Raw genomic sequence first — 24,192 nt, forward strand, 5'->3', positions numbered from 1 at the left:
CACTTGGCACCCGAATAGTGCCACCCTTTCCGCCTATGGTTGCCAAATTCCACCACCCACCCTATCTATTCGGAGGTGTTTCCTATTTTAATTTTTAAGGGTGCGATTTCTGGCACCAACTGCGACCCTTAGCAGTCGACTGGTCGTCAGGCGCGTGGTTCGATATTGGTTTGTCCGTCGTCAGGATGGGGAATCGAACTGCTTTCATCCATGCTGTGAGGAACAGACGCCCTTTTAGCCCGGGAATCTACTAGGCCAGATCTGCGCATGGGCAGAACGTCTGGGATCTTTCAGAAGCTCCACAGAAACCCGCTTCAGAAACCCATGATAGGTTACCCATTAGCCAAGGTATGGGTGCAGCACCTGCACCCCATTGGAAATGAGGCTTTCATGGGTTTGTGGGCGTAGGTTAGGTTAGGTTGGGCCTGGGTTTGCAAACCTCACAACACCAACAGGTGAATAATGAATGGGGTATTTATGCAAATAAGTTATGTTTGGAAGATTAACTCATAATTATGGTTTTATCCAGTGTTGACTATTCTGCAAGATTATGGTACGGTATGCATTGCAATACTAATAATAATAATTAATAATAATAATAATATTTCTAGTCCCCAAGACACAAGAAGCCATACTGAAGTCAAAGCAACTCAAAGCTAAAGTTGACTCTGGTAAAATAAACATTATTATTATTATTATTATTATTATTATTATTATTATTATTATTATCATTTATGCAAATTGCAGGCTAATTTACCCAGCTGATCAAGGGGCAAGATACCTTTCATTTAATCGATTATTTACCTATAGAATAAAAAAAAAGGGACATTAGACCAAGAGAGAGAGAGAGAGGACTTTGCACTTTCTACTAGACAGATGGTACGTTTTTTTTCTCTCTCCACCCCACCCTGCCCCAACTCCGCCAACTCCGAGCATGCACCAGGAGGGGCTTACTTGTGTATATGGGTGTGTGTGCGCAGGCGCGCACGCCCCTGAGAGAGAGAGAGGAGAGAGAGAGAGAGAGAGACAGCCGGCTTTCACGCACTGCTCATGGAGGAGGCCATGGTAAAATGGCGTTTATATTCTCTCTCTCTCTCCTTCTCTCTCTCTCTCTCTCTCTCTCTCTCTCTCGAGCTGCCGCCGGTCATGCAGCTGTTCTGCTGCTGCTGTTCCGGTTTTGACAGCTGTTTTTTTTAACAGCTGTTAAAATGCTGTTCAATTCGTCCGATTACGATATATGCTACGGATATACCTTTTCTCTCTCTCTCTCTTTCTCTCTCTTCTCTCTCTCTCTAGCTTTTACAGCTTCGCAGCCTTCACTGCTGCATGGCAGCCGCTTCTGATTCTGCTGTTCTGCCGCTGTTCCTGTTTTGACGGCTGTTAAATGCTGTTATCTTCTGGTTTCTAAGCCTGGAACAGCAAGTCTCTGTGGATTACCTTCCAATTTTACACCTTTGCAGCTGTTAGTGCTTGACAACAGCTGCTGACTGTTGCACAGCTGTTCATAGCTACTGCATTCACAGCAGGAACAGCAGGAGGGACAGCAGGCCTTGGCACAGCATCCCTGGAAGCAAAGTAGCGAATTCTTAAAGGTGTGTCGTCGACATTGCGATCAGTAAAAAGAGAGAGAGAGAGAGAGAGAGAGAGAGAGAGAGAGAGAGAGAGAGAGGAGGCAAGAGATAGGCAGAGGTTAGAGGTAGAGAGAGAGAGAGAGAGAGAGAGATGATTACCTCATCGAGGAGGCCCTCTCATTTTTTTTAACAATATGGTCCACCTACGGTTGTAACAAAAATCTCTCTCTCTCTCTCTCTTATCGCCTTTTTAGAGGCATCTGTTCAAGGTCAATATATCTATTTAGAGAGAGAGAGAGAGAGAGAGAGAAGAGAGAGAGAGAGAGAGCAAACACTATCTAGCAAGTTCGGTTTTACGTCCCAAGTCTTATATTCAACCCAAAGTCCCACCTAAGACCTTCTCGTGTGTCCTAAAGAAAATCTATCTAACTCCTAGGAAAGTCCTTCTTATAAGCCCCCAGAAAGTCCTTATAAGTCCCCCCGCCCCCCATAAAAAGTCCAACAGATCTAGACCATAAATGACTTCGTGCTAGCAATATGCAAATGAATCTTGGTGACTCATCCGTGCACAATAATAATTCGTCAAGAAATCACCTGGACAAACTCCCAGATTCCAGGACCATTTCTGGAACCCCTGGAAGGGTTCTGGAAGCTCCAGTTGGTTTTCCAGGATTGGTGAAGGATTGGTCTTTGGGTTGCAAGCGTTTTTTTGTGGGATCACTCTATTAATCTCGGTTAATATGGGATTAATGTTATTTTTTTTCTAGAATTTCGGTGAATTTGAGATGGTACTAGGGCACGTTTCCAGTTTTTTTTTTTTTTTTTTTTTTTTATCATAACGATACGTACGAACAAAGCAGAGAATGGGACACACAAAAAGACGCAAGACACGACAAAGTCTTCCATTGACAGACTTTGGACAGATGTCTGTGATCCCATGTCTGTGAAATTCGTGGCCCCAAAAGCCAAGATGTGGATTTTGCATGACCACGAGACAGAGGCAAGTCTATAATCACGAGCTGGGCCAGTCTATCACGCTACATATGTCCCTGTTTCGGCTAAGTTTTCGTGACTCTTAACGGGTCCTAGTGGCTCCTCGGATGGCTTCCTAGGGGTGGACTCTGGAAAGCCTCCTACATTGCGTGATGCTATGAAAGCATCAATAATTCACCCATGAAAGGCTATAGCATTCGATAGTTCTAGCCTTTTTCTTTTTGCTTTCCTTTGGTGCAGTATACGCCGATCAGTATCATGATGTCAACTTTAGACCGAGTCCTTGTTTATTTTCGTTTATTTCCGACTGTTCCTAAGAATAAGCAACCTTTACCAGGGAATAAACTGGGCCGAGAATAAGGTAAGTATATTAATTTAATTTTTTGTAAAGTTTTCTGTCCATTTACAAATTTTTTTAAATGTTTATTTCGGTTTGCTAAGCTGTTAGGCCTAAGTTATGCTAGACTAGGTATATATATATATATATATATATCTATATATATATATATATATATATATATATATCGATTTGATGGCTAAGTCAGGTCAGTTGAATGGTTTTATCAAAAGTTGCATAACCAACATTTCTATATATAAGAATTTTGCTATGAACTTCGTATATTCAATGCTCAATTGCCCTAAAGGAAAGTATATTTGAGTGTTTATATAATAATAATAATAATAATAATAATAATAATAATAATAATAATAATAATAATAATAACTCTTTGAACTGCGTAGGTCTAATTCTGACTGATAACTACGTGGTACTATATGTGACTGTATATATGTATATGTGTGTATATGTATGTTTGTATGTGTGAGTGTACTCATTTGTGTCCTATGTCGTGAAAAGCACCAAAATTTTTAAAAAAAATACGTTGTTAGTTGTATTTCTAAAAGCATTTCCGGTTGTTTACCCGTGTTCACTGGGTTGTTGTGGTTGGTGGAGCGTGCTGAGAGGAGAGAGAGAGAGAGAGAGAGAGAGAGAGAGAGAGAGAGAGAGAGAGAGATAAACTCGTAAGACATAAATATGACATAAAAACAAATCAAGATGGCGGAAATGTCACGTGACACGTAGTATATAGGTCTAGCGAATTCCACGCGGGAAACTTCTGAGAGAAGTAAAAATAGAAAAACTTCATAATTCAATTAAGACAAAACTGTAAAGTAATTGAAGCAATTAGAGTAATTAAAGTAATACGAGTCGTGTGAGAGACGGGGAAGAAATTGGGGAAATGGCGGAGGGGAAAAAATGAAGCGGATGAAAGATTGGCGCGCTTTGAAGAAGCCACCACCAGCCATGATGACTTAACAACAGGCTAACGGAGCTTACGCTGTGTGGTCAGGCTCTCTCTCTCTCTCTCTCTCTCTCTCTTCTCTCTCTCTCACGTTCATGAAAGAGAGACCTTCCATTTGAGAGAGTGAGAGAGAGAGAGGCATGTCCCTTTTACAATGCATCACGATTTCTTATCTCGATGAGATATTGTACCAACCCCTAGACTCTCTCTCTCTCTCTCTCTCTCTCTCTCTCTCTCTCTCTCTCTCTCTCTCTCCTACAGTCATTTTACAGTCTCGCTTACAGTTTCAAAGCCTCAGTTCAGGCTTTACAATCATATTTACAGTCTTACAGTATCATATCTACAGGTTTTACAAGTCTAATTACACTGCCAGCCTTATTTAAGATCCTAGTCTCATCGTATCATATTTACGGTTTTACAGTCTTATCTATGACGTTTTTTAAGTCATTTACAGAAGTACAGTCTAATTTACAGTCTGATAAACAAACTTACAGCTTTATTTACAGAGTTAAAGTCCGAATTGCAGGGTTATTTACAGTTTTCCTCTCCACTTGATAGCGCGTCAGCCTGGCCGATTGGATAAGCGGTTACCCGAAGTACGCCGTTACAAGACCAGCTGCTGTCTTCCGGCGGGGTGTTTTGGGGGTGTAGGGGGCGGTGTAGCGGGTGTAGTGTGGTGTAGCGAGGCACATCTGTAGTTCTTTTTAGATTCTACAGGTGACAAATCGCTAAAAAAAACCGGGTGTAATTAACCCGGAAACGGGAATAGAACCGATAAACCAAGTGGTTTATAACTAGTGATAGGGATGATATTATAGTGTTACCTTGAAGTCTGGTGATAATTTATTCACAAATGATTGATAATTCATATAATTATCGATAAACATAAACGATATTTATTACTATCGATAATTATTTTACTTCAATAAGTCATTTATGAACTTAATCGTGAGAAATATGATGCTTATTTACAGCTAGTACTAGCTTTCTGAAAATCTCTCTCTCTCTCTCTCTCTCTCTCTCTCTTCAAAGGGCCTGAAATCTATCAATTTCCTTCTCTCTCTCTCTCTCTCTCTCTCTCCTCTCTCTCTCTCTCTCTAATCAATTTCTTGACCAAGAATAGATATTAATCGTAGAATGTTATCATCTGAAGGGATTACTCATTTCCTTCCCTGATAATGCAGGCTAGTCTCTCTCTCTCTCTCTCTCTCTCTCTCTCTCTCTCCTCTATCTCCCTCCTCTCTCTCTCTAATGAATCCCTAGGCTATATATAGAGCAAGTGTTGCTAGATGAAGGTCACCTATTAATTCCTAAAGTAAACCGATAGCCGTACTGTACACCTCGACCTTTAGGGTCGAGCTAATAAAGAAAAAAAAAAAAAAGTTTGGGGATAAGTATTGAATAAAACCAGTCGCCCGGCCGTGGCGAGGGACAGTAAATGTAAGTGTTGAGAGATAAATGAATAGTCTATAGATGGGGTAGGTTCAAACCAGTAACCTGGCTTTGGTCAGGGACTAAAAAAGGGGAAAATAATTGAGTAACCGGGTCACACCCAGGCCAGCGGTTGACATGCATTCCATAAAAGTATTTGCCGAGGCAGTGCATACGAGAGACTGCATTCGGCGCATACCGAAGGCGATGCAATGCAAGCAGATCTGGTCTGCGGTGTATTTATGGTGGTTTACGCCCGCAAATGCATACATAAACGTACACAAACGTATATGCACATACATACACATAACACATAGTACTTGGGTTCTCGCTCCCTCGAGCATTCGTCCTCGAAGTTAAATTCTTAGAGAGAACGAGTTTTTAAATATAAAAAAAACAAAAACGCACAAAAAAAACCCACTTTACTTATGCATGTACCCAAAACGTACAAAAGCTACTTAGTTTTGTACTTATTTTGTACTTGAAATGTACTCCGTACGCGAAGAGAATTATTTGTCTCCAGAAGCTTCGAGAATACTCCCTCTTTTCGAGTCGAGAGATTCGTAGGCCGTGATCGATCCGGCTGCAGGAATATTGATTGATTGATCGATCTTTAAGCGTCATGTGGCGTCGCGGTGATCGACTTACAGACGGGCTTCGAAAATGGAGGGTTTGTGATATTGTAATATATAGGAAATGGCGGTTTATTCTTGAAGTAAAATTCGTATGAGACTAAAGTTTGGTAGTATACTATTCCGCCTACGGAGAGAGAGAGAGAGAGAGAGAAGAGAGAGAGAGAGAGAGAGAGAGAGAGAGATCACCATGCAAAGACAACTCTAATGTTTATAATATAAGAAAAAACATTTTTTTATGTATTAAAGTTCATATGAAACTAATATTTGGTACTATTCTACCTACGGAGAGAGAGAGAGAGAGAGAGAGAGAGAGAGAGAGAGAGAGAGAGAGCAACTCTAACGTTTAAAGACACGAGAAACGACATAACGATTTAATAATAATCGCTCTGTGACAGATAGACACACACACGAGGGTCTTGGCCGGACGTGACGTCACAGCAAGCCCGCCATATCCGTTATCGATAATGTTTCTCGAAAATGACCAAAAAACAAATTAATACCCTTTTTTAAAATCGATTTTCTAACGATAGATTCCATCACGTGGCGTCGCATTCGATAGACGATTATAAATAGAACCCTTACGATTTGGCAGGAAATGCCCCGGAGTACGTAACGTGCCCCACAAATTAACAAATACCCCGAAATTAAAATTAAGTCACGTGAGACAGACGGAGACACCATCTTTGCCAAGATGGTGGAGGGAGAGAGAGAGAGAGAGTTCATTACGACTTCGAAATATACATATTCGAATCCTGAGTATTAAATAAATGTCTCGTATATTTAACGAATGACTTCGTCGTATTTGAATGCAATTAAATTTTGATTGTTATGTGTATATTTGTTATATAATTTACCGAATGACGTCATCGTGGGTCGCATAGGTCTAGTACCAGTATAAAGTTTGCCTCGGTATTATTATTATTATTATTATTATTTCTTCGAACACACACACACACACACACACACACACACACACACAGAGAGAGAGAGAGAGAGAGAGAGAGAGAGAGAGAGAGAGAGAGAGAGAGAGAGAGAGTCTAAGGGATTTACACGCGCTGTTTAGGATATACCTACAGTTTCCCTACAGACATACAGACAAACTGAAGACATACAGACATAAAAATAAGACGACAGACAGACATAAAACAGACATACACAGAGATGTCGGTGACGAGAAAACCAACCAGTGAAAAAAAAAGATAAAAATGATTTTATTAGCAGTCGGTAAGTTCTGGTCGTAAGTAATATTTGCGTGAATTTTATATTTTCATATATTCTACCTTTCTGTACTATTTTATTATTCATTTTTCATGAAAGATAAGATAGAGAGAGGCGATAAATAATGAATAATGATTTAAATAACGGAAGATATGATTAATATATTAAGAAACTCAGGCTATGGTGTGACATATTTAGACCTAGTACAACAGACAGTGAGTTTGTACTACATATTTTGTAAATTTTATATTTTATGAAAGATGAGATAGAGAGAGACGATAAATGATGAATAATTCTTGAAATAACGTGAATGTATTAAGAAACTTAGCCTATGCAGTTACTTTTTTTAGTCCTAGTACGACAAACGCCCTTTGAGATTGACTCATCATTGTCGTCTAAAACCAAGCGACGATGATTCATCAAACGGCCACAGGAGGGAAGCGATGAGGAAGGGGGGAAATTCGATGAATACAAAACTCATCTATACAATTCTTGCGGTAGTGATTCACACACACATGAGTGAGCCACCATGAGCTCTCTCTCAGAGAGCTGGGTCGAGCAGGGCTGCCAACTCTGGCCGCCCACCCACCTGTGCCGCGATCCACCTTATTTGAGTCATTAACCGACTAATTACCTTTCTTTGCTAGTAAAGACTCGTGATTATAGTTCGTTTATGAAGTTAATTAGGCTTTTCGTTAAAGTTTCCCGAATTGTTACGAAGTTTGGTGAAGTTCGTAGCTCGTCGAAGTTGCTCCGGATAGGTTGGCAATCCGGGATGAGTCATATATCGGATGCTAGTTTTTATATTTAATTATAAGGGAATATAACGAATTTATCAGCGATTTAGCATCGTTTAACTGATGTTAAATCATCCATTTGACGTATTGCGGGATTGATTAACGAATTGGAGCGATTTAAATCCGTTAACTTATCGATAACCGCAACTTAATCACAAACCCTGCAATGTTCGTGACAGATGTGAGGGCGTACCGGCAAAATGTGTGACAGGCTAGTGATTTTAAATCGATATTTTTGTATATAATACACTATATAACGATGTACGATACAACGAATACGTTATATTGAATTATAACGAATATGTCTGTGCGGAAATATATCGAATCTAGCGACGCCATCGACGCGGAATAGGTAAATCAATTAACGTCTGATCGGACGGATAAGATGGCAAGATCATGGCTGGGATTGGCCTGGGTTGTCGGGGAGGGGGGTAGGATTTAAGGGCTCCTGGGGGGGGGGGGGGAAGGGTAAAGAAAGACTGACAACGTATCTCAAGTCTTACCGCAAAAATCTCTCTCTCTCTCTCTCTCTCTCTCTCTCTCTCTCTCTCTCTCTCTCTCTCAAGTGGGCCAATTCCTTCACGGGTCACAAATTCGGTGCCCGGGTCATGTTGGTGACGGGGGTGGAGGAGGGAAAGGGGAGGTTGGTTAGGGGGGTACGTGTTGGAGAAAGTCATATTTGAAAATTGGAGGTCGGGTTAATTTCCCGATTCGCCACCTTTCGGTTGTCATTCGCTAAATTAACCCTCTGCTAAATTGCTGTGATTATTTACACGTAGGGAAAGAATGGCTTTAACGATGAGATTTTGGAAAATAAATATGTATTTTTATCTATAATTATATACGTGCACGTGTGTATGATGCATGTATACGTTCATGTATGCATGCATGTATATATGTGTATTACGTACAACATTAGCATTGACGTAGAAATGCTTAATTTATATCAAATTATATTTGCACAAAACACTCAACTGACCTTACCAGCTAGTTATAGTGTTTTGATAATAATATTAATACTCATAAATGAATGAATTATGAGTCATGATTCATTGCTGAATGAATAGATATGAATTAAAATGAATGGGTAAACGCCCTTTATATTCTGGGAGAAGTCAATTACTGCAAATTATCAGAAGTATTGGACCTCTCTCTCTCTCTCTCTCTCTCTCTCTCTCTGTAAACACACACATACACACACATTGCAACTGGAAGCTAAAATAATCCAAAATTACGTCAAAATTTTACCCCAAAAACTGACATCTGTTTCATATCCACTGAAGAATATATATATATATATATATATATATATATATATATATATATATATATATATGCGTGTGTGTGTGTGTGATTTCCAATATCTTTTTCTCAAAGAAAATGACAGAAATTAAGCCTTTGTGAAGGTTTTACCAGTCCCTGACAGCTGTGATTTGAGAGAGAGAGAGAGAGAGAAACTATCTTAATATTATTTTGTATATTCATAGCTTGGAAAACTGTAACGCCAAGAAAAAATATTACTTTTATATTGAAAGTTTGATATACTATTATCAAAATCACTAAATGTGATAGAAATTACTTAAAATTTCGCTCCAAAAATTATTAAAATTTCACTTTTATGTTGAAAGTTAGATATATCATTATCAAAATCACTAAGTTTGATAGAAAATAATTGAAATTTCACTCCAAAAATTATAAAAATTTTACTTCTGTGTTGAAAGTTTGATATATTATTATCAAAATCACTAAATGTGATGTAAAATACTTAAAATCTTGCCAAAAAATAAACTTTAAATTTTTTTTTTCACAAGATTTCTAAATACATCCACAGTTAAACTCACATAGCCAGAAGCTAAACACGGGATTCTAAACATATATACCCTTTTAGGAGGTACAGAAAGGCTCTTAGCCAACTAAACATGTTTTATACTACTCGAGAATGAGGTCTAAACAAACTAGACCTTCCTAATACGTTAATAATTGTTTCTAATGATATCACAGAATGTAACGGTCAGTATCGGTTACTTTTGACACCGGTGATCGCACCAATGACGGTGAAATAAGCACTAGAGCCATTTCACCTCAGGTCTGACTAGCAATTTCACCATAAATGTGTTGGCCATTTCACCCAGACAGTCTAACCTATATTTAATGCAGTTTTTTTATCAACCGTATTAGTCTATGTTCTCATATTTCACTCAAAGAAGGCATAGAGAGAGAGAGAGAGAGAGAGAGAAGAGAGAGAGAGAGAGAGAGAGAGAGAGAGAGAATTAACTGCCATTTAGGGCGAATTTGAGGTCACTTGAATCGTGCAACTTGTATGAATCAGACATGTTCCCGGGGAAGCCGCTCAATAATTGATGACGAGAAGAGTTAAGTCAGCCCAAGAACGCCCTCCTGACAGAAAACGGGAATAGACATGTGAACGGAAAACGGGAATGTGGATAGCCTTACACGTATCGAACCCGGGCGAGGACGGAATGATTCCAGTACACATTCCAATTGAGACCATTTTTGAATTACAGATTTGGATCAATATGAGGGAACTTGGTGGGTTCAGTTAGTAGACTTTATTTGGCTGGTTGCATCTAGGGGGCCATTTTAGCCCCCCCCCCCAACCCCCAACCCCCTCTCTCTCTCAGGCAGTTATCCAATTGCCCTAATCTGTTGCCATGATTCGAGACACCATTTTATTGCATCTGGTTATGCAACGTTGCATGCACCGTTTACTTAAGCGGATATCTTCATAAACAGACCGTTAATATAAGTGTATTTGTGTACTATACACAGCTGTATGTGCGTGTGTGTAGTTTACGCATAGATACACATTTTAAGTATGCTTGTACGTACGTAATATACATTTATATACTCGTGCATATAGACTCCATTAGCCATTTTGATAAACAGTTTCAAAAGCATTCATTTTCACAACTACAACACTAAGTAAGTTTATGATTTCAGCTTGCTTTAATACGGACGATCTGGTCCCTGGAAGATTCCCAGAATTCCAGGAATTCCAAGATGATTCCAAGAGATGAATATCACAAGGCATAGGGCTGAAGCAACTCGGCTCTGTGGTCTTGTCAGCCCTAGACTCATATGTTTCAAACATCCCGATACCTTGTGCGTCTTTGCCTATCACGCACATTCGCTCGTGAGCGTGCTTGCACGAACGCACACACAAGCGCGCACACACACACACACACGCAAGCGCACAGACACACACGCACGCACGCAAGCGGCGCGAAAGAGCCCCTCAACTAATTGAGCAAAGCTCAAAAAGTGGTAGTTCCATTTTCCTTAAGAACTCTGGGACACGGTCTTGTCACGCTACTTCAGAGAGAGAGAGAGAGAGAGAGAGAGAGAGAGAGAGAGAGAGAGAGAGAGAGAATTCCACGTATACACATCAGAGCGGCTCGCGCGCGCACGCACAAACACACACACACACAAAGCTTATCTCATCCCAAGTATGCAACCGGACGCAAGGTCACAACATCATCTAGCAAGAAGAAGGATAAGAAGTGACTTGTTTACATCCGGAGATATCATCCCCCCCACATTCCGATCGATTCCGGGGGAAATAAAGACGATCTCCGCTTTCTGACGCTTGTAATAGAACGATCGCTCATTCAACTAACGATCGCAGACGTCGGGACGATCTCAATCGATCGCTTTGAGGCGAAAACAAGACGATCTTTTTAGGAGGCAAATTGGCTTGTTTACATCTGAGGGCCCCTTTTGGGTTCGACGCGAGATAGCCCCCACATTCCGATCGATTCCGGGGGAAATAGAGACGATCTCCGCTTTCTGACACTTGTAATAGAACGATCGCTCATTCAGCTAACGATCGCAGACGTCGGGACGATCTCAATCGATCGCTTCGATCCAAAAAAAAAAAAAGACGATCTTTTTCGGAGGCATATTGGCGCCTGTGCTGACATCGGTCTGAAGGCTAGGCAAGTGTCGTGTGCATCAGCCTAGGGGTAGGATTACCCGCTCGGTTTTTATTTTTATTTTATTCCTTTGCTTTTATTCCTCTGTTTTTGTTTTTTGCTTTTGTTGCCTCACTCGGCTGTACTGTGACGTCTAGAACTGGCTGCATTAATTCGTTGTTATTGAAAGTCAGATGATTGGTATATAATCCGTCAATTTCTTCTTAAAAAAACGTACCGAGAGAGAGAGAGAGAGAGAGAGAGAGAGAGAGAGAGAGAGAGAGAGAGAGATGATTCACAACTGCGCACATTTCTTCTGGGAAAAGTTGAGAGAGAGAGAGTGTTCATTTCTCCACTGATGAAAAAGGTGGCACTTGCCCTAGAGAGAGAGAGAGAGAGAGAGAGAGAAAGAGAGAGAGAGACTTCGCATCATTACGTGACTGACTGGAAATTGCGCCGGTTGTGCCAGTTCAGAAAGAACGTCTTTAATTTCTCTCTCTCTCTCTCACTCTCTCTCCCTACACGAAAAGGGTCACAGACACCAATAATTGACATCATAAATAAACATAACTCAAAAGTATATTGTCAATTCTCCAGATAAAAGTGACATATAATTAGCAATATATTTATAGCATAATAAATGATATTTATTTATAAACTCACTAATGATATGCTTACTTTGGGGGGGGGGTGGGGGGGGGGGGGCGCGACCCTTTAGCCCCCCAATATTTGGCTGTGGGCCAGATATAACCACCTGCAGGGCCATCTCTAGATGGAATGTACCCTAGTGTTTCAGTAGAAAGGGTAAAAAATAATGCATGGGCGAATAAACAGTGAATAAGAGGGGCACAAGCAATTGAAGATTAAAAGACTCAGAGAGAGAGAGAGAAGAGAGAGAGAAGAAGAGAGAGAGGGTTCAAGGTCTCCCGAAGCTTATGACGGAGAAGAGAGGAGCTGGTGAACAACCTCTCTCTCTCTCTTCTCTCTCTCTCTCTCTCTCTCTCTCTCTCTCTCTCTCTCTCTCTCTCTCTCTGAACCATCTGCTTTTATAAACAAACCAAAACAAGATGGTAGAATTAGCTTGAGAGAAAATAATTTCTCAAAAACTTTCGTGATCTTCACATCTCTCTCTCTCTCTCTCTCTCTGTAAGGCAACTTCTGTATTATATTAAGGCTATATATATATATATATATATATATATATATATATATATATATATATATATATATATATATATATATATATATTATATATATATATATATTACATATATATCAGCCCATTGACATAGTTGGAAAGAATTCATATATTAAACTTCCTTTTTTTGTATCTCAGTCGTTCTTTGTAGTTTTCCTGTCGTTTCTTGTCGTATCGTTGTCGTTTTAAACCCTTTTTTGACGTTTCTTTGTCGTATTATCACCTCTTTGAAAAAAAATCATAGTCGCATTTTTGTCGTCGATAACATTTCGCCTCTTCCATGCGGTGCTTATTTGTCGCTTTTTATTGTTATTGCGTCTTTTATTGTCTTTTTTATGTCGTTTCGTTGTCGCTTCTGTATAGCGACTCCGCTGTTTCCTGTTCGTATATAGCAGCCGATTGTCGTTCTGTTTCTGAATAGCCATTGTGATACGGATTACAAGCCGTAATTATTGTTCATTATTCCGAGAGAGAGAGAGAGAGAGAGAGAGAGAGAGAGAGAGAGAGAGAGAGAGAGAGAGGTTGATAGCCCTAGATGATGGATTCAAATATCATAGGTCTAATGGTAATACTGTGTAACCTTGAAAAGAGAGAGAGAGAGAGAAGAGAGAGAGAGAAGAGAGACAGAGAGAGAGAGAGAGAGAGAGAGCTTTATAATGAGGGGACTTTACTTACATAAATGAAAGACTTACGTTAAGCTGACGGCTTTGAAATAAAGGAACATATGATGTCTATCTGTGATCTGCTGAATGATATAGTAATAATAGTAATAAAAGCAAAAGACTTCTCAAAGATATTATAAGAATGGAAATAAAAGCCACGAGTCACATCACGGATAAGAAAAGCTCCTTTTTTTTTTAATGGTGACTTATAATGTTTTAAAAAAGACATTTCGATGAACGGGTTATTTTGCAAATCACCTGAAAGTGGTTCGCGTCACGATGCCTGGAGAGACAAAGATTCTGCATAGTTTTTCATTTTTTTTTTTTTATAAAATTGATTTAAAGTTCGTTGCTTTCAAGATTTTTCTATAAAAATTTGTTGCACTTTATAAAAGGTGTTTTATTTTAGTTATGTTTTTTTTTTCTTTTAAATATATATTTGCATTTTTTTTAGCTTTTAGATTTTTAACAAGATTTTTCCAATTCATTAAAACTATTTCTTTGAAATATGTTTTTTGCTTTTTCATAGTTTTGAAAGTACGAGGCTTTTTACAGTTTTTTTATATTTATTTAGAATATGTTTTGCGTTTTCATAGCTTTTAAAGATTTTTTTTTTCTTTAAAGTATATCTTTAATTTTCAGTTTTGAAAGTATTTGGACTAAATTATATCTTTGCTTTTTGTAGTTTTAGATGTGTTTTGTTTCTCAAATTTTGTTTATTAAACATTTTGCAAATTTAAAATAAAATTATCTTCAGTTTATTAGTCTTTTCAACTTTAAAAAATAGTTTTATAATTTAAACGTTTATCATAGTGATTTAAAGTATAATATATTATATATCTATATTATATATATATATATATATATATATATAATATATACATATATATATATATATATATATATATATATATATATATATATCTATCTTATATATATAATAGTATATATATATATATATAATCTATATATACTACATACATACACACACACACACACACACACACACACACACACACACACACACACACACATATATATATATATATTATATTAGTCTATATATACTTTGTCTAATCTTTGCTTTGGCTACGAACTTCGTCCTTTGTCCTTGAACTCTAAGCTGTGGTCGACGCCTAAGTGCCTTAGGCCTATAGTCCAAGCAAGTCGGGCGTCTCTGGCTGAGAGAGAGAGAGAGAGAGAGAGAGAGAGAGAGAGAGAGATGCTGAACGTGAGATTTAGCCATAATAATGTGAAGAAGCGTCGCGAGGAATTCCTGACCCACCCACTGCAACACTGTCTGTTAACATCGGCGGTGTTGCCAACTCGGCAGGCTCCGACGAATACATTAATTAACCTGCTGAGTTTAAAGGTAGCTTCTCTCTCTCTCTCTCTCTCTCTCTCTCTCTCTCTCTCTCTCTCTCTCTTCCGGATGACATTGTTGATCAAAGTCGTGCAAGACATAATTCATGACTGCCCATGATCTACGACTATTAGCGTCTCTCTCTCTCTCTCTCTCTCTCTCTCTCTCTCTCTCTCTCTCTCTCTCTCTCTCTCTGTGTGTGTGTGTGTGTGTGTGAGTGTGTGTTATGTTATCTATGTACAATTTAATGTTAATCTTGTGTCGTATATTTATTTTAATTTTTACATGGTTCTCTCTCTGCAATGCAACTTTATTCAATTTTGCTTTATGCTTGTTTTTACGTATTTATTTTGTTAATTAATATATTTATTTACCTATTTATTTGATTATTCATTTATTTGTCAAGATTATATCTAATCAAATTAAATATTATTTGATTTAATTTAGTTATCTCGAGAAATACGTGGACTGGATGCCGGACTGAAAAGGGTAAACACGCCGTCATGTTGTCAATGTAAACACTGCAAAAAAAGTAGCAAATCTCATTTTTATGTTGATTTACTTACTAGATATAAAATATTTTTCATAATTAATATTTTTAAAATATGTAAAATAGATAATTCTATCATTTTTAAATAATATATAAATATTTTCAGCTGTAATTATAATTTTATGAATACTTTTTATAAGAAACACCACCAAATATCCCTAACGCTCACCCAACGTGTCCTCTCGACAGCTTTGAAAGGTGATTCGTGATACTTTATTTGCTTTCTTTTCATTCCCGCGCCTCGTTCGTCCTCTTACCTGGGATAAAGCCGACTGATTATCCAAGTACAGACACTGATCTTGTATTTTGTAAGTAGATACTTAACATTAGTGGCTGTTAAGTATTTTTAAATAATGATTTAAAGACATAAATCTTCGTCTAGCTCGTCTTCCCCAGCTCGACCAAGCCGTGCCGAATATCCATTATTTATTAATATTATGTCCTATTTATTGGCTAAAGGCGGTTTATTTGTGAATATTTATGATTATTCCATGCTTATCTTATCACGGTTAGGTCTGGTACGGTAATGGAAGGAGACTGGCTGGGCCTGGAAGCTCGCCTATGTACCTACCTAGCTAGACCCCTATTTCTTTATACCTACCTATCTTATTTATTGGTTAATGGATGTTAGTTTATGCCATTTTTTATAATTTTTATTCTATCATAACCTGTTCAGGTCTGGAAACGGCTCTGGAAAGAGATTGGCTGGGCCTGGAAGCTTACCAAGGAGACGTAACCCCAGTGGGGCTTGTCAGGTTAGGTTAATTACCAAGTTTTGCTTTTCAGTTATTTATGGCGTATAGTTTTAAATCAATCAGTTTTTAGTTACTTTTGGCTGTGTAATTTTAATTTATTCTCTTGTTTATATAATTTTTCCTGTGTTAGGGTATAAAACCGCATGGTACAGGGGTGGACCATGTATGATCAATGTGTACAACCCCCAAAAAAAGTACATTATAACACGTCCTGACATCGGAGATGGGCATCAGACGCGACTTGTTGTTGGTGAGAAACGGAGCTAAAGACCTCTACACCGGTGTCAGGACGCGCTATAATGTACTTTTCTTGGGGTTATACACATTGATCGTACATGGTCCACCCCTGTACCATGCGGTTTTTTACCCTATTTCAGTTCAGGCCTAGGTTCCTACCTATAACTTAATCATAGCCTCCAGACACTGCCAGGGAGAGCGCAAGTCATTGGCACCTTGTCTTCGGCTCCTGCCTAGCCTACCCTATGTATAGGCAGTCCCTGGTTTACGACAGGGGTTCCGTTCTTAACGCTGCGTTGTAAGTCAAAAATAATTCTAACCCAAAAAATCATTGAATATCATAAGAAAACCTTACTTTTAATCATTTAGGTGTCTTGAGAATGACGTAACCTGCATTTTCATTGAATTTTTCATAAAAATAGCCTCAATATTTTGACCATTCCGTCATTTTGGAACCATATTTCTTCCATCGGATCAGTGCCGTAAGTGTTGTAACCCCAGAACATGCGTTGTAAACCGGGAAATAATTTTTGATAAATATATTTGAAGAGCATCGTTAGCTTGGAACATCGTAACCCGGTGACTGCCTGTATACTGCAGGAACCCAGAGACCATTGCAAACCAGGAATTTAGAAGTAAACTTGTCACTAAAAATAGCAGAGAAACTCAATATATTCTAATCTAACCTCCTTTTATCCTTAGCTTACCAAGTACAAGTGCATTGTGCCCTGACTTGAGCAGGAGTGACACTAATGGACTAATGTATTTGGTGTTCTGAGCCATTTCCTTATGGTTTATTCCTCCTGATCTGCAGCCAACTGGGAATGTAATGTGGCTTATAGGCTAGGCTAATAAGCAGTGATGGAGAATTTACTAAAATTGCGTATAGCAGTTATGATCTTGTAATGAAGTAAATTGTGGACTGGCATACGTTGACATGTTTCAGCTGTTCTTGATTCTCTCTCTGTGTTAGCTGTGTACACCCACATCTAGCTCTTGCTTGGTAATATAACTTACTGAGAGGTTGCGATAAAGTAGTTTCTTGCAAGCGAGAACCAGATTTTAAAGAAAGGAAGTCTTAATTTTCAAAGATCACAATATCCTTCTGACCAACTTTTTTAAAATGGATGCATTCTTTTGATAAGTCTTTTAAATGATTATTTGTATAATGCAGTTCAGCTTAGACTAGAAATGCCCGTATATGGAATTACTATTTGCCACAGGATATAGAGCCTTTCTTCTTTAACACATTTAACAGTTTATAGTGTGTCATAAGTTTAGGGTAGCTGTATTCATTTACATTCATTAATTATGATTTATTGCGTTTGAATAACTGTTGCTTGTTATTGCTGTACTGTACGGGTATTCATTTGAGTTATTCTTATGCCCCTTTCCTTTTTTTTTCTACATTTTTCTGTTCTGCAGAAGTTGGCGAGGCAATTTCATTTTATCTCTCCGTGTATTTCAGTGTCATGCCAAGGAGCAGGGAGCCATAATGCCCCACTCGGACGTTCGCATCCAGCCCTGCAAGCGCCTTGATTCTCTGAGTCTCTTGGCTCTAGAAAAGTTTCTTCTGCGTGGCTTTTTCCGGCTGGGGAAGAAAGACCAAAGCTTCGACACCGCCATAATTGGGGCTCAGTCACGCCAAGACGTCGTTTCTTTCCTGTGCGAAAGAAGCCGTGCCGGACCATTTGAAGAACTGGAATGCTACTTGATCCAGAAGATTCCTGTGTCACAGCGGCAGGGCCTGGTTGAAGACATGATAAACTTGATGGCTGAGCCTGTATTTGACACGGAGAAGATTGAGGCCTGTGGATCTGACGAATTTTATCAGCTTTATTCTGAAAGTGAATTGAAGTTCAAGGCCTTGGATGTTACAGCAGAAAGCCAAGAAATGAGTGAGATTATTTACTATAGTTTGAAATATTTACTCTTGGATTATGTCACAAAGCTCGATTGCACTGGATTTTACACTTTCACTAGTAACTGGGTGGCCAGAAACCGCCGAATGTTTCTTAGGTGGCAGGAGATGAAAACTGGAAAAGAAAATATTACCTTTCTTTCAGATACTAATTTTTCATTTGCAAGGACCCACTGGGATGCCTTGCAATTCAATCATTTGAGTTCTGTGGGCTCTGGCGTCCTCAAGGCGTCTCCGTATTTTAGGCGACTCGTGAAGATTAACGTGGACCATGTTGCGACGGGTGAGCTGCTGTGGGCAATTGGGTGTAACTGTCCCAACCTCGAAGAGATTAGTTTATTTCTCCAGGCATTTGATAGAAATAAATACACGCCTTTATTTGAAGCGACGCTGATAAGTGGGATGCATTCTTTTTACGCCCACGAGGTGTTGACAAAGACTTCATTTCGCGGGCGGCCTGTGGGATGCCCCAAATTGCGTGTAATTGGCATGCCGCAGGTCGATGATATTGATTCTCTGATAAAGTTAAGTGCAAAGTTACTTCGTTACCTTTTGTGCCTTGAGCGACTCATAGGTGTTTGTATCCCAGGAGTCATAATGACATTACTGCATGAGGAGCACCACCGGCCAGAATCTCTAGCTTTAAAGAGCATTGAGGAGTATCCCTTTCGCGAGCGTCTGGAGAGTGTTTGTGAATACTTTCGTCTGGATATGAAGCTGTTACTTCCAAACGTTATCGACGTGAGGATGGTGTACAGTAAGCACGAAGGTAGTTTGAATGTCTTGTCCAACTTTCCGAAATTAGAATATTTACAAGTAAGCAGTGAGGAATGCAGGGAGTTGGAGTTTGGCCCTAACTTTGCACACCTCAAAGAACTGAAAAGTAACTGTCTGTGGGATGAGAAGAGACTGGTAGGGTTTTCGCAGCGTGCATCTTCCCTGGAGCTGTTTCACCTCATCGAAGGCTCCCTCCTGAAGCGTAAGAAGACGAAGGATACCATATCCTTCCCAAAGATGAAGGAGGTCAAGGTGTCGCGGCTACAGCAGTGTGATTCTGACGTATTCGTGTCGCTGATGAAAAGCTGCAAGAATCTGACTCACGTGACAATAGAGGCCTTTGCTAAGGAGATGCACATGCTCAAGATGCTGAACGACCAAGTGGTTAGCGCCATCGTTCCCTCACTGAAGAAACTGCGAGTGTTCGACGCGAAAATCCTCTTCACGACTGAGTTAGACCCTCTTCATGACATTGATATCATCGGCGCTCGTTATTACATGACAGAGAAGAGTGTCACCTGTTTGGCTCGTGGCTGCCCGAACTTAACTTCGGTGGGTAATGTGTTTCACTGGAAAATTCCATACAAAAAGGTGATGGAACTGAAGGCTGAAGCTAAGAAGGGGAACTGGGACGTTAATATTTATCCTTTAGATGATTCGTGAAATAGTGCCAGGTACATTTTTCTTGTGATCATTATGTTATATTTCAAGTACAAACTGTAGTTTTACATATGCTTCATTGGTGACGATATTCAGGGTTAAGTCCAACTTCCGAGAATTGTATATTATAACTTTTAAATGGCAGCTGGTAGTGTGTGTGCGTCTGCGTGTGTGCATGCACATGAGGTGTGCCTGGAAGCTTTGGGTAACATGTGGATTCAAATTGATGGACAAGGAATGATGTGTTTATAATAATTCCTTGGATGTCCCAGGAGGTGTGTGGAGCAGTGAGCTGACACCCTGAGGTATACCTTAGCAGGTACCTCAGGTATTTCTAAATTTTGGTAAATTAATAGGTAAGTTTTTGATATTCAAGGGTTTTTCTTGATTCTAGTACAATACAGTACTTAAATAATTGTGTTTTCTGCAGTTATTGCCCTGCAAGCCGAGAAAAAAATCGTTATAATTGATTATTTAGACAGCTAGGCAGTCCCCAGCTTACGATGTTCCAAAATTTATGACGCTCTACAATTCTATTAATAAAGAATAATTTCCTGGGTTACAACACATGTTCCGGGTTAAGACACCACGACGATGCTGATTCGACAGAAGAAATGTGGAAGCAAAATGGCAGAATGGTCAAAATAGGGAGTTTTTTTTTGTGAAAACTCAATAAAATGAAAGCTACATTGTCGGTGAAAAAATGAAATTAAAGTTACGTTGTTTTCAAGACACCTCAGTTTGCAAAATGATAGTTTGTGTACCACGAAATACTAATTGATAGAATTTTTTAAATTTTAAATGACAAGAGTAAGACTTAGTTAAAGGTTTAGTGTGAACTATTTGCATATTCAGTAGCAAAGGCTCGCTGATTTTACCCATGACGTGACTGCCATTGGTGAGTCAGTCCTAATTGAAATAAGTACCAAAGAGCACTGTAGAGTTAAGGTTTAGGGAGCAGTATTTCTTCATTCTCCTTGCATGATGTCTCTGAATATGGATTGTCTTAACGTAGAGCCTTTCCAATTTTGTACGTCCATTCTTTGTCAGAATTTACAAGAAGTGTGATAGTGAACTTGTAATTTTTTCAAAACAAAATTGTCCCACTACAAACTCATGAATCATGCTCAAGAACTCATTGCAATCTATAACATCCTCAGGCAAGTACTTTTTGTGTCTTGTTGATAGAACCTGAATAAGGTTCCAAAGGGCAGCCCTCTTGGGTTTACGTCGTATAATAGTCTGTTGACTTTGTCCATAAGGGTTTGAGCTGGAGATGAAAGGAAAGAAGCTGACATTCAGATATGTGATTCTTATGAATTCCCTTTTCCTTTCAACTTAGTTTTCATTTTTGCTTTTGCTGATTGCCATCCATCGAGGCATATTTTGTTTTTGTTTTATATTCATGTAATTACAGCCATTGCTACTAGAGTGGGTTTTATGTATCCTGCCTTTTTTTTACTGTTTCTTTATGTTCAATTCAGTGAAAAGGTTATGTATTGTCTTCTCATGTATGTATAAAATCTCTGGTATGCTTTCTTGCACTCATTTGCAAGACTTGCTTGTGTGGTAAAGTGTGACAGGCTTCCAGTGATGTGCCTTATCTTGCTGTGCATGCTTGCTGCCCCTCTGTCACCTTCCTGTGATGTCTGCTGCACCCGTACTGCTTCGTGACTGGACTGTCTGTTTTATTCAGACAGGTCCTTTAGTTGTCTGTCTATTTCAGATGCATGGACATTGGCTGTTAGCTTCTTCTTCTGTCTGCAAATCATAAGGAGTTATGTCCGGAGATTTCATGAACTGCGATGAGGGTTTGTTATAAATGATGTGTTTGTGTGAAATAATTTCTTTGGTGTAAAAAGTTTATTTATGTAACGTGGGATAAAACCCTGACAGGAAAGCTTTTAGCTTACAGTGAAGTAGTAAAGGTACTAATTGCTTTAAAAGGCAAACATGAATAATTACAGTTACCTGAGATGAAGTCAGTAAAAGTCAAACATAAAAAGTTGTCCTTCTTCAAGCAGGTGTTGAAAATCCTGATTCAGAAATATAAAAAAAAAATAACTTGGAAAAATCATCTTTACTTAACTAATTGCTAATGCTACCATGATTTCTTTGTATAGCAGAAGCACTGATGGTAAAATTTTGAATTGAGACAAACGACTTTATGAAGTCAAAGCTGTTTAAACAATGTGATGATCTGTCATATCCTTGATAATTCTGTTATAGTATACAGAGAGGAAAAGCCTTATGTTCTGTGCACTTTTCACATATGGCCTTATTAGTTTAGTCAATAGAAGTATATTTGCTTGTTATGATCAAGTTCCTAATCTACAGCTGTGAAATCAATGGCTGTCTTAATTTAAATTGGAAGTATATTTGAACTATTTTTGCTGTATGTAATAGCTTTCTTATTTGTGTATTAACTTTTGTATCTCATTTTTAGAAAGTGTATTTTTTTACGTATACTTTGCCTGTACTTATATTTCTCTGAGATATCAAGAGTTAGATGAGTCTTGGCGTTTTTGCTCTCTGTAATTTAGGCTAAGCACTTCAACATTTTAAAACCATATATTATTAAAAAGGAAAATTATCACTATTTAGAAGACTGAGTGCTGTAGATAATTCAGTTTCAATGTAACCTAAGCAGTGACATTCTGAAAACTGATGATATATTTTGTTTGATGGCTTTTAGAACAAATGCTATTTCTTGCAGACTTATATCAATACATGTGTAAGTGCTTTGTGCAATATCTTGTTTTGCAAATCAAAATTGAGCACTCTATTACCATTTGTAGTGTGTGTGTGTGTGTGTGTACACTATGCTGTTTTTCCATAAATATTGTTCTATATAAATCAGATGTAAATGCTGATTATCAATATATGACAGGGTATATATTATGTGTTTCTCTTTCATGATGTTTGTTGCTTTATAATTCATATATATATATGGTCAGTGGCATTTTCCTGGATGATTTATCACATATATTTTTCATAATATATATTGTTTCTGAGTGATGTAGCACAATTTTGGTGTAAAGCAAGAACAGTGGTATAATAAAATCATACCTGTAACTGGTGCATTCACTTTTTTCCCATCTGGATGGTTGGTGTTGAACAAGGTAGTTTTAATGAATAATTAATAACGGATAGATTTCCTCCAAAATCGATTGTTACTGTCAATCATTGTCAATTACGTCACAGCAGCATCAGTATGCAGTAAGTGTGCCGTGCTGTTGAACTTCTCAGTAAATGTGCTTTCAGAGGAATGGCGTCTGTATACCTCGTCAGTGCTTCGTTTGTACCAAGCGACATATGTTCCGCTTTCGACGTATATTCTGAAAAGGGTACTTATCCGTGGCGGCCTAGACTATAGGCTAGCGTGCGGTTTTTCTATGCAGTTTTACCTACTGAACAAGAATTTTAAGTAATATTTATTCGGACGACTGTAATTAACCCCCTGGGGCCAGTACTAAACACGGCGAAATACATGGATGTCGTATCCACGGTTACATTCCTTGCAGTCCGCGCGGACTGCTTCTGTAGAAATACCTTCTCTCCAACAGGGAAGCCGGGGCATACCGTTCTTGATTGTGGCATCAAGTGCTTGCCAGTGTCATACTGAGGATTTTTGGTCAACAAAACTTTGTCCCTCACCTTTTAAGTTTTTCCATCTTTTCCTAAAAATTGATTCATAGTGCAGTTGCGAGGTTTTCCTCCTGTTACACCCGTCAAATCTTTTTACTCGCAATTTCCTATTCAGCACTGAATAACCTCATAGGTTCCAGTGCTTGGCCTTTGGCCTGGGTTCAGCATTCCATTCCATTCCTTTTTTCAAGAGGGCCAGTGGAGGGAATACCTATACACCTTCATGTTATCCATTGAATGCATAATGTCACAGTCAGTACACTGTCTTTTGTTGTATTAGAGTACAGTTGGCTGATGCTTCTTAAGTTATCCAGTGTCGACAGCACTAAAAGTTCCCCTGAGTGTTTGTACAGTCAATTCTTATGTAGTTTTTACTGACCTTTATTTTCCTAAATGAGGATGGAATCTTGCTCATAAATATTGCGTTACTTCTAAAGCCATAGACCTGAAAGATTGTATATTACTAGCAATCATGAATTTAAATAAAAAATAAGTAGGAAACTTAGCTCAAATGAGCTTAATATATTAATTAATCTATATATG

At 38.6% G+C, this 24,192-nt stretch overlaps 2 protein-coding genes across 3 annotated transcripts in view; one reads left to right on the forward strand and one right to left on the reverse strand.

Moving 5' to 3' along the window:
• LOC135220747 (uncharacterized) overlaps nucleotides 1-24,192 on the reverse strand; it is a 671,524-nt gene that overhangs the window by 563,651 nt on the left and 83,681 nt on the right. The window lies entirely within an intron of this gene.
• LOC135220746 (uncharacterized) lies at nucleotides 15,017-23,091 on the forward strand. Of its 2 annotated transcripts, none has more exons than XM_064258196.1 (2): nucleotides 15,017-15,110; nucleotides 18,112-23,091. In XM_064258196.1, the coding sequence occupies exon 2, from the start codon at nucleotides 18,139-18,141 to the stop codon at nucleotides 20,002-20,004; it is 1,866 nt and encodes a 621-aa protein (XP_064114266.1). In that variant the 5' UTR covers nucleotides 15,017-15,110; nucleotides 18,112-18,138; the 3' UTR covers nucleotides 20,005-23,091. The 2 variants fall into 2 exon arrangements, with proteins under 2 accessions (XP_064114266.1, XP_064114268.1); XM_064258198.1 differs by lacking the exon at nucleotides 15,017-15,110 and adding an exon at nucleotides 15,812-15,959.

The sequence above is a fragment of the Macrobrachium nipponense genome, chromosome 2 (assembly GCF_015104395.2).
Source record: "Macrobrachium nipponense isolate FS-2020 chromosome 2, ASM1510439v2, whole genome shotgun sequence".
NCBI classification, from domain to species: Eukaryota; Metazoa; Arthropoda; class Malacostraca; order Decapoda; family Palaemonidae; genus Macrobrachium; species Macrobrachium nipponense.